At 25.1% G+C, this 11,018-nt stretch overlaps 2 protein-coding genes and 1 long non-coding RNA gene across 3 annotated transcripts; all 3 read right to left on the bottom strand.

Annotated features, from left to right (window-relative positions):
• Positions 1-6,321: 6,321 nt before the first annotated feature.
• LOC115033220 lies at positions 6,322-7,875 on the bottom strand. The gene is made up of 5 exons (XM_029485411.1): positions 7,707-7,875; positions 7,495-7,635; positions 6,760-7,058; positions 6,523-6,682; positions 6,322-6,467 (listed from the first exon to the last, which is right to left on the bottom strand). The coding sequence occupies exons 1-5, from the start codon at positions 7,873-7,875 to the stop codon at positions 6,322-6,324; spliced, it is 915 nt and encodes a 304-aa protein (XP_029341271.1).
• A 67-nt stretch (positions 7,876-7,942) lies between these two features.
• On the bottom strand, positions 7,943-8,535 carry LOC115033366. The gene is made up of 3 exons (XR_003838683.1): positions 8,384-8,535; positions 8,158-8,310; positions 7,943-8,086 (listed from the first exon to the last, which is right to left on the bottom strand). It is a non-coding gene; the product is annotated as an uncharacterized LOC115033366 (long non-coding RNA).
• Positions 8,536-8,821: 286 nt separating this feature from the next.
• Positions 8,822-9,363, bottom strand: LOC115033365. Its single transcript, XM_029485742.1, has 2 exons — positions 9,124-9,363; positions 8,822-9,056 (listed from the first exon to the last, which is right to left on the bottom strand). Exons 1-2 carry the CDS (start codon positions 9,308-9,310, stop codon positions 8,824-8,826), a joined length of 420 nt encoding a protein of 139 aa, XP_029341602.1. The 5' UTR covers positions 9,311-9,363; the 3' UTR covers positions 8,822-8,823.
• Positions 9,364-11,018: the final 1,655 nt, after the last annotated feature.

Below are 11,018 nucleotides of genomic sequence, written 5' to 3'. Positions count from 1 at the left end.
ATAAAATTCTAGCATTATAAAGGTATCTACAGAATTTATAAAATTATTGGCAATATTATTACTATCTACTTAATTGTTTTTTAATTACAACAATATCCACTAAAAGAAAATTGTTTGAAGATAATTTGACATAGAACGCTCATAAAAAATTGATTTGACTTTATGTTGCTATATATATATTATAATACAATTTACAAACTGTATAGGATAATATGAATATGTTTACTTGAGTACTATTTTTTTTTCATGTGTGCTTGATAAGTGATAATTAATCATTGTGTGCATCAATGCCACTGCCCATAAAATCTTTAAAGTCCAATGCCATTTTGTACGGATAATACCTAAAACAAGTAAGAACATTAAGCCACAATGTGTATTTTAGTACACAGCTATTGTTGGACATTGTATTAAATAATTTTAATTTACCTAAATATGTTATTGAAGGTGAGCATTGGTCTCAGAATTTCTTGGAATGTTCAAATAAGTTCTTTCTAAAGGTGGTTATTATTTCTTTTGCCGTCGACTCCAGTGGTAAGAAGCTGCCAGCTGGAAAAACGATTTAAAGTTGTTTTATCAGTAAACATTTACAAACACAATACAGTTGTAGGTATATAATAGCGCATATGTAATTTGCGCCACATCTAAAAATTAATTTAGGTAATTTGATACACTCTTTAAGGTTGTAGTTAGCGCTTTGCAAAACTAAATAAAAAGATATGAAGTAATCTGCGCTATAGTGTACTTCCAAAATTGTAATTTGCACCATTTTAAAATAAGTAAATGATCAAGTTTATTTTAATAGATAATCAGATTATTATTATAATTATAAATAAATGTATATAAGTATAAAGGACAAAGGTATACATACTCTAACTCTATGTATATTAAATAAATATATTATTAATATATTTTTGATTAATATCGGACTAACTGTAAATATTGTGATACTTCTGTTCAATATTGATCGATATTTTAATAATTGATAATTTTTATTAGATTAGACGTAATCGACTTTGTCTTTACTTTTTATTAGTAGAACACAACAATATTATATCTGGCACGCGCAGGTACGATATCAGTAAATTTATCTGCTAGTAATTTCCAACAATTAAAGTTAAAAGTGTAGCGCAGATTACATATTCCATTTCGTTTTTTTGTTGTGGCGCAAATTATCAAAATTAAGTTTTAGATGTGGTGCAAAATACATGCTTAATTTTTATATTTTGGCGCAAATTACATGCATGCTAAAATATACCTATTGGTGAAGCAAATTACAAGTATTTAAATTGGCGCAAAATACCATCTCCCATAGAATGTGATGTGTTTCATCACCTGGAAATACCGAATTACAGGTTTCTTGCACAGACCGGTGTCGACTATATACTGGAAAATTGAGGTGAAATGGATATTTGTGATGCCTTTGTCTCTGCACTTGTTCATTATCGCTTCTGCTAGACCTTAAACCGAAACAATGTTTAGGTGATGACCATCCCATTCCTCAAATTGAAGGAGCTGGGACCCAGGGGGGGGGGGGGACGCAGCTCCTCTTTAATTATTTAATATTTTGAAAGTATACCCCTTCTAATATTATTTTCATTAGATCGGGAAGGACGGAACGTTTTATTAATAATTGTTAAAATAACATTGTAATTTTGTTATTATTATTTCACAGAGTTGTACAATGTATAATATATTCAATTCGATATTAAAATTAAATTTAATGATTTTTTAATGATAATTAATAACGCGATCAAAAGCACCGACTAAAATAGTAAGATATAAGTATAATATCTATATCTTAGTCCGTAGTCAAAGATCTTTATATATTTATGATAATTACAATTATTTACATTATTATTTATAATATGATATTACTAAGTATATTTGCTGATGTTATTGTAAATAAAGTAATTTATATATAACCTATTTACGTGGAACCTTGTTATAAATTTTAAATCCTTAGCTATAGCAGTTGAACATTTTATAAATTTTAAACTAAAAAATAATTATTAAAGTTCAAATTTCATAAATCTTGTTAAAAATCTATTTAAAAATCAAACTTTATAATATGCTCATAAAAAAAATTGTGCATAATATGTATTTTTAATATTTTTAACCTGCTATTGTTACAATTAACAATATAACAGGAGCCTTTTACGCTTTTTCACCCAACAAATAAAATTGTATTGATATGTATAGAAAAAAAATTTTAATTTTAAATTGTACGTAAAGAGCTCAAAACAAGTCTAAATATTTTCAACATTGTAAGGTGTATATTAAGGTGTATAGAAAATGAAAATTTAAACATTCAGTCAAATTTTCATATATCTACAGTTAATCGTTTTTGAATTACAATAAAATAACAAAATCACTCATGAGAAATCGAGTGAATATTCAATGTTGTAAAAATATGAACTTCAAACGTTCTTAAAAATTTAATTTGACTTTCCTGTTGAGATTTTTTTGTTGATAAAGATGGACAAGTTTATAAAAAATCTTGTATTACATTTTCAAACCTTAGATTTAAAAAGGAAAATTTTTATGAATTTTTAATTCAAAATAATTATCAAATTTTTGTGGTTTTTATGTGTTTTATCAACTTTTTAATTTTAAATACTTATAAAAAAAAATTTGTATTCTTTAGGGTAGACACATTGTAATGAAAAATATGTTTTGAAATGGCTCTGATGGGACTATCAAATGAACATAATTTTTAATTTAGTCTAATATAAGAAGTGTGAATAGAACTCAAATCCTGTCCAACTAAAATGACGTATGGCTGAATTGTTGTCCCAAACTCGTAATACTTTAAACTTTTTTTTTTTCAAATTCTTCATTTAATCCATAAAGATTTTGTAAAATTGAACTAAATTGCTTAATCTGGAAGCATGTTAGTTTTTACTCATATTTGTTTTAATTTTATTGGGTATTTTAGTAAGAAAAAACTCACATAATTATTTGTTACTTTTTAAAATTAAATTCATGAAAAATAAATCAAGAATTATTTAAAGAATTATTGTGAAAAATTTTCTATTCACTATATTATAGTAAAACAATATGATGATCTTCAGAAAATTAATTTTTTTTTTAAATTAATAATTTACCAGATACAATATATTAACTAATAAGAACGATATACCCTTAATAAAATATGCATTAAAATGGAACCTAAATAATAATAATATTTCTATAAAATTATATTTAAATATATTTACTGTAATGTTACAAGTAAATCCAGATGCTGACTTTTCTAATGAAGGTTTCCAATTTTTAGCACTTTTTGAACTTTTAATTTGTGTTTTAGTTGGTATGAATAAGGTTACAGTAACAACTTTATATTTCAGATACTTTGAAATCTAAAACAAAATTAATTTTATACAAACTTTATACAATAATATTAAAATTATTTTACTAATATTCTTACTACCACTGACTTCAGAGCTATCCAACTGCACTAGCAGAGAACGGGCATATTTATCTTTAATCTTCCTTCTCAATGTCACTAAAAATTTAGAAAAGTTTGACCAGACGTGACAAATGTATCCCAGTTTTCAAAAACCTTGTATGAATCTGGATAGCCAATTTTAAAATCTTCATTAATCTAAGATTCATTTATAAATATTATTAAAATTAATTTCTTGATCAAAAATGAATATTATTCTTACTAAAAAGTATCTATTAGAGCTTTGGATTAATGGCCACTCTTCAAATATTACTGATAAATGGCGACACAAATTCAGAACATCAGCTTGACGTATTTGGTAGATTTATTTCCATTTCTCAATCAAAAATACATCAAATGATAACCCTTTAATTCTTAACCATAGCTTTGAGCGTTCAATTTTTTCTATACAAAAATGAATCAAAATTTAAAATACATAGCGACCTAATATTTTAATTTTTTACCAGAAAAAGATTGTGCAGAGATAACTGGAATGTCTTTCTTCACACATTCATAATCTATCGCACCCAAACTTCTAAATTTCTGTGCTACATTTTTTCATCTTTCTTTTGCTGTGTGTTTGACTGGAACCTTAACTCCTGGTAGGTACAAAGTAAATTGACTATATAAAAAAAAAATACAAAATACAAACATTATTGAGTAACATTTTCGATTATCTTTCTCCTTTAAGCAAATCTTGTGTTGGAGAAAAATTTTATGTGTTGGAGTTTATTTTACATATTTTTATATGTAGTAGAATTTTTGTGTTGTAAATATTTTGGAGCTAAGGGGTCCACCCATCCACCCACCAAAAAAATCAGGGGTAGCAATTGCTTCCTTTGAACCCTCCAGTGTGCGCAACCGAGTCGCTTACATAGATTTTGTTGATAAAAATTGTATTTTGTTTTTTTATGAATAAAAATGTAAAAATATCACATAATATATTGTACCATTTTGCTTGTTAATTCCAATATATCAAGTACAAACTAGCAACTACACACGCTCAAGCTACGAATGAATAATAAATAAAATAACAATATCTTACTACAATAGACCACTCGATCGGTTTTCTCTCCTTGAATGCCGACAGGTTTAATAATCGATTGAATGCTTTGAATGCTTGGATCTGTACTTGAGGTGGTAGAATAGGCACAACATAGTCCGAATTGTAGGAAATGCCTATTTTTAATAGATCAGCTTCAGGCTCTTGATTATACTAATGTATTATAATATTATGACCATAAAATATTATTGTAAGCACTTATAGGAAAGAACATATTAGGTATTTTATTTACCTGATCCATGGTTAACGACAGTAACACCAAACAAGACAACAGTTTTCACTTTTAAGTAGGTACGCAATAAACACTAGTTAGGTACTACTTAGCAGTTTACGCTATTTCACTATAAAGTATACCAAATCACAAATCACAGGAAAAATATAAAGTAAGAAGCCGTGTAGAGTAAAGTGACTAGTGACCTCATCAGCCATGGCCGTAAAAACATCGTATTTAGTTCCATTTATGTTTCTGAAATACGACATTGAAACAATTAATGTTATATCGCAATACCTAACATTTAGTAACAATTACTGAATTACGTACCTAACTGAAAGATTGCATAATGTAAGTTCCTATCATGATTAAAGATACTATAATATCTTTAATCGTGGTTCCGCTTATTGATAACAAACATTTTGATAACATTTCAATATATTTTATAAATATTAATTATACCACGAACTATGATTATAGTTCTAGATTTATACTGAATACACAGATTTCTATATTATAGTAGTCCCACACAGCAATAAAATATTGTAAACACGTTTCTATAATATGTTAGAGAAACATATTTTAATGCCTAAAATATTATAAAAAAATGTTTTTTAAGTTGTATTTTCGTGATCTGAATATGTTTTGGCACAAATATCAATATGTTTACAACATGATTTACATATATTTTCATCACATTAATTATTATAGATTTCCAATAAATGATTTTATGATGTTTTTCAGTGTAAAAAATTTGTAGTCAAATTTATTATTGATTCTAATATTGGTTTGAAATCTTAAAACATATATATAATACTCGTATTTCTGTTAAACTCAATAAATTATGAATATTCTATATCCAGTACCTATACTACAATAAGTATATTAAATAATTTATTTATTTTTGGATACTTTTTTATATATACTTTATATATTTATTTAAAAATTGTATTTTTTATTTATTTAGTAAAATAGTTATAATTTGGCATTAATTAATTAGCTATGCCAGAATAATATATTACATTTAAATATATATATTATATATATTATGATTGTTATCGTTTATCAATACCTATAATCAATAATATATAATAAATTAAATATTGTAGGTATATACAACATCATATATGAATAAAAAAGCAATTAAAACTAAAAGGCCCTTAATCATTATATATTTAATATAAAACCAGCACATTATAATAAAGTGTTAATATTATGTATTAAAATGTTGTAAAAATTATAATGATATATAATACTTGTGGAAAAAAAAAATCAATTTAGCAAAAAAATTATAAAATCAGAAATAACTTTTGTATGTATATAATAATAATAATTATAAAATATAAAATACAATATATAATGTATGATACCTAATGTGTATATATATAGTAAATATAGTTGAAACAAACATCGAGTATAAAATAAAAAGCTTGAATCTTCAATTTATGCATGATAAAAATATGTTAAGATAACAAAAAATATAATAAGTAAAAAAATTGCTTTTATCTTTTTAATGTAAAATAATATTATAATAATAAAAAAATTATAAGTAACCTATTGTATGAAAAATTGGTTATAGTAATAACAATAAAATAAATAAATAATTTATAAGTGCTGTACTACATGAGTAGAATCATTTTTTGTTTTTATTTTTATTAAGCGGTTATTAGCTTGTGCTAACCAGGATTTCATTGGGTTGGAGATATCGCAATCTGGCACATTCTCAAATTTTTTCACTCTTCTTATAGAATCTAAAATATAAGAAAAATTAAAATATGTTATCAATTTAAAAATTAACATTTTTACCAAAAATTAAAGAACAACTGCGGAGTTTTGAAAAGTTTTTTTTCCCTTTGAAGCCGATAAAAGAAAAATTTGACAAAAAGTTATCTGTAAACATTCGCTGCATCATAACTCTTATGGTTATAGGTATGTTCCTTGAAATTGCTCTAGATAATATAATTTCCTATAAAATAAAAATAAATATAATATATGATGAAACAAATGTTTTTTTCCATAATTGTATATAATATTATTACTCACACATTGCCTTTTCTTAGTTTTATCCAGTAATATATTTTCAAACTCGTCTAAATCATCATCATTCTTAAGAGGCCATAAAGAAATTAACGAATCAAACATAATATCATCTGCAAACGCTTCATTACTACTATTTGTAACAATACTTCTATTATACAATTTAAAACTTTTGAGATTTTCTTCAATAAAATCAATTTTTTCTTTTAAGCAATCAATTTTATAAGTATGACTTTTTATTTCATACTTTATTTCGGCTAAGCACGAAGAAATGTGTTTTTCAAAAGGCACATACTGATTTTTTTCTGTAAAAATAATAAATAATATTATATATTTATATATTATAATCATAGCCTTATAAATACAAAAATCAAACATCAAATTATATACAATGATTTAAAAAGCAAAGCATGGTCATCCTTCAAATATACCCATTAAACCCTCTAGAAAACTGTATCCAAATTTTGAATGTATATCACTAATAGAAGCAGTTAGTTTACTTAAAAATAGCCAAGTATGTGAACAATTTGCAATTGAATCCATACAATCAAAATACTCTGAATGATCAATATTCTAAATAATTTTGATACTATAATCAGTAATTATTTAAATAAATAATAATTTAAATAAATAATAATTTAATTATTTAAATTTATAATGCAGAAACACAATACAAAAACAATGATTACTATATTAAAGTGTTTAGTATACCTAATTGCGTTAATTGTTTGATATGCTTACTTTTCAAAGATTTTCTCTCAGAAGAATACAACAATTTATTCAGACTTCTGTTTACATTTGAACCGCTTTTTGAATAATATGATGAACTTTTTTGTAAAACATTACTTGCGGCTAGATTATTGTTACTTGTCGGTGTTGTGTCTAAAACATGCATATTTATTAAGTTAATTTATTTAAAAACAATACAAAGATATATTTATTATAATATTTACCAAGATTCTTTGAAGATTTTTTCTCAAAATTAATATTATCATCATCATCAGTGAACAGACTTCTATTTACATTTGAACTGCTTTTTGAATAATATGATGAACTTTTTTGTAAAACATTACTTGCGGCTAGATTATTGTTACTTTTCGGTGTTGTGTCTAGAACATGCATATTTATTAAGTTAATTTATTTAAAAACAATACAAAGGTATATTTATTATAATAGTTACCAAGATTCTTTAAATATTTTTTCTCAAAATTAATATTATCATCATCATCAGTGAACAGACTTCTATTTACATTTGAACCGCTTTTTGAATATGATGAACTTTTCTGTAAAACATGACTTGCAGATAGATTATTGTAACTTGTCGGTGTTGTATCTAAAAAATGCATATTTATTAAGTTAATTTATTTAAAAACAATACAAAGGTATATTTATTATAATAGTTACCAAGATTCTTTGAAGATTTTTTCTCAAAATTAATATTATTATCATCATCAGTGAACAGACTTCTATTTACATTTGAACCGCTTTTTGAATATGATGAACTTTTCTGTAAAACATGACTTGCGGCTAGATTATTGTTACTCGTCGGTGTTGTGTCTAAAACATGCATATATTTATTAAGTTAATTTATTTGAAAACAATACAAATGTATATCCATAATTATAGTTACCAAGAGTCTTTGAAGATTTTTTCTCAAAATTAATATTATTATCATCATCAGTGAAAAGACTTCTTTTTACATTTGAACCGCTTTTTGAATATGATGAACTTTTTTGTAAAACATTACTTGTGGCTAGATTATTGTTACTCGTCGGTGTTGTGTCTAAAACATGCATATATTTATTAAGTTAATTTATTTAAAAACAATACAAATGTATATCCATAATTATAGTTACCAAGAGTCTTTGAAGATTTTTTCTCAAAATTAATATTATTATCATTATCAGTGAAAACACTTTTATTTACATTTGAATAGGAATTCTTTTCTTTTTTCTGTTGAACATTTAAATTGATTGTAGTGTATCTTTCTTTGTTAACTGAAAAAAAAAAATGTAATTATTTTATTATAGCTTAAAATAATTTATATTGTTATACATTGATTATACCTAATTAAATCACACGAATACATAATTTAATATATAGGTAATATAAAGTCATACAAAACACAGATGGTGGGCTCTTTATCCCTTTACTTCTTGAATCTTTTGCCATTTCAGGTGAACTGCTATTACTGGCTCTTTTATTTGCTCTAAATTGACGAGTATAACGTTCATCTTCTGCAGTAGAAAAATCGGATTTAAATTCAGCCGTAGATAGTTTACTTTTTGCTTCTTCATATGAAGCTAAAATTACAAAATATTAATATATTTGAAATGTAATCAATAATATATATTTTTGAATTATTTTTACCAAATTTACGACCAAGTTGTCGTGCAGGAAACCAATTAAAATCAAATTTGTTGGGAAAAGTTCTTCGAGTTACAAATTTTTTTATATTTGATGATTTGTTAGGCCAGGCACTTTCGTTATTTTTGAACCATGTACTTGGTACTACTTCGACAGAATCTTCTTTGTAGAAATGTGCAATTATGTACATGATTGATGATAACCTTATTACAATATATGGTATTAATATAAGTACTATAACTAATATTTTATTATAATCTGCAAACAAAAATTACAAAAAATGGAATAATTTGACAAATGTTGACCATATTATTAGGTATATAAACTAAATCATAATACTTAATAACTATATTAACTATTTAACTAAATATATTTACATTTGTATTAGGTATACATTATTGTATATACAGCTTAAATTATATTTATTATTTGTTATGCAGTTTTATTATATTATAATATAGTTTTATAGATTTCAGAATGTAAGATAGGTAATGCCACATAATATATATCTTTAAAAGGCAGTATCATAATTTTTTTACTTATTTTATCAACATTCCATAGCTGAAAGTTAGTTGATATATTATCAACCAAATAAATATCTAAAATAGTTGAATCCATAGGTTTTATGTATGCTGGTGACTTGTTTATAAAATGTTTTCCTAGTATATATGTTCCATTTTCCCCATTTACACATGTTTCCATAATATTAAAGCATTGTACTATATGATTACAGTTTGTTAAAATAAATTGATCTCTCTTGCAATTAATATTAATTTTAAAATTATTAAAAATTAGACATGAATATTGATATCCAGTAATAGTTGCAAAATCCGGCAGTGGACCATTTTTGTGAATTTTTTTTAAAGAATAACTTTTACAAGTTTTTAGTGCATTAGAGTGATGAATTTTGGTATATTTTTGTTCGCTATAACGGTTAATTAACTGTTGCAATGGTTTTTCATGCTTCCTCAACATTGACTTAATTTCTTTCATATAGTTCTCGAATGGGTAGCAACTACATTTATCTAATGGTCCATAACGCTCATAATCAGATGTTATGTGTAATAGACTATGAACATTGTGTGATACGTTATGAGTCCCATAAATATTTTGAAATGTTTCCACAAAGTATTCCAAAAGTGTTTGCGCATAAGATGATAAATTTTGATGATCCGGACTCAAAAGAATGACCATGGCCACATTTAAACACATGAAATTACTATAACAATCATCAGTTATAATATCTTTGAGTACAAATGGTCCAATATAAATTAGAAATAATCGAAACTCTGTAGACTTCCATCGAAGAATATCTTGAACTTCTCTAGGTTTTCTACAAAACTCTGAAGTAACAAATGGTCTCAGTTTTAGTAATGATTCAGTTAACTCAGATATTTTTTTCCCAGTAAGTCTAACATTTGAAGGCCCTTTGAGAATCCAAAAAGACAATAGCTTACGCATTACTCCTAAGTTTGTGAGGTGCATATAATCTAAAATAAAAGATTTTGTAATATCAAAATTAGGTAACTTGGTAATTATTGAAGGATATGGTGAATTATGATATTCTTCATTTTTGCAATTTCGATAGTCTTCATCAGTTCTTGGCGCAGAATATATATTTGAATATGGGAAACAAACACGATTATTTATGTATTCCCCTTCAATAATGCATCGTGAACATGAATTAAAACCAGAGTGATATTTTGTCTTCAACACAAAACAGCGAGCAGGGACATCACAACAAATTACATTAATAGAAACAAACATTTTTAAGTTGTTAATAACAATTCCATTATCAGATAATTCACGAGCTTCCATAACAAAATCATGTATAAAATCATCACTGTCTTTAGGTTTGGAATTTCCATGATAAATACCTATAGGAAAAACTGTTTGTT

Source organism: Acyrthosiphon pisum, chromosome X, assembly GCF_005508785.2.
Source record: "Acyrthosiphon pisum isolate AL4f chromosome X, pea_aphid_22Mar2018_4r6ur, whole genome shotgun sequence".
Classification (NCBI taxonomy): domain Eukaryota; kingdom Metazoa; phylum Arthropoda; class Insecta; order Hemiptera; family Aphididae; genus Acyrthosiphon; species Acyrthosiphon pisum.
The sequence above is the reverse complement of the archived record's forward strand: the minus strand, read 5'-3'. Positions and strand labels throughout refer to the sequence as shown.

Excerpts from the sequence above, each read along its gene's own strand:
- LOC115033220 (XM_029485411.1), bottom strand. The coding sequence starts at position 7,875 with ATGCATGTTCTAGACACAACACCGAAAAGTAACAATAATCTAGCCGCA. Across the intron at positions 7,636-7,706 it reads AAAATCTTCAAAGAATCTTG|ACACAACACCGACAAGTAAC; the intron begins GTAAATATTATA and ends TGCATGTTTTAG. Across the intron at positions 7,059-7,494 it reads TGAGAGAAAATCTTTGAAAA|AAAAAAATCAGTATGTGCCT; the intron begins GTAAGCATATCA and ends TTATTTTTACAG.
- LOC115033365 (XM_029485742.1), bottom strand. The coding sequence starts at position 9,310 with ATGTACATAATTGCACATTTCTACAAAGAAGATTCTGTCGAAGTAGTA. Across the intron at positions 9,057-9,123 it reads ACAACTTGGTCGTAAATTTG|CTTCATATGAAGAAGCAAAA; the intron begins GTAAAAATAATT and ends TTGTAATTTTAG.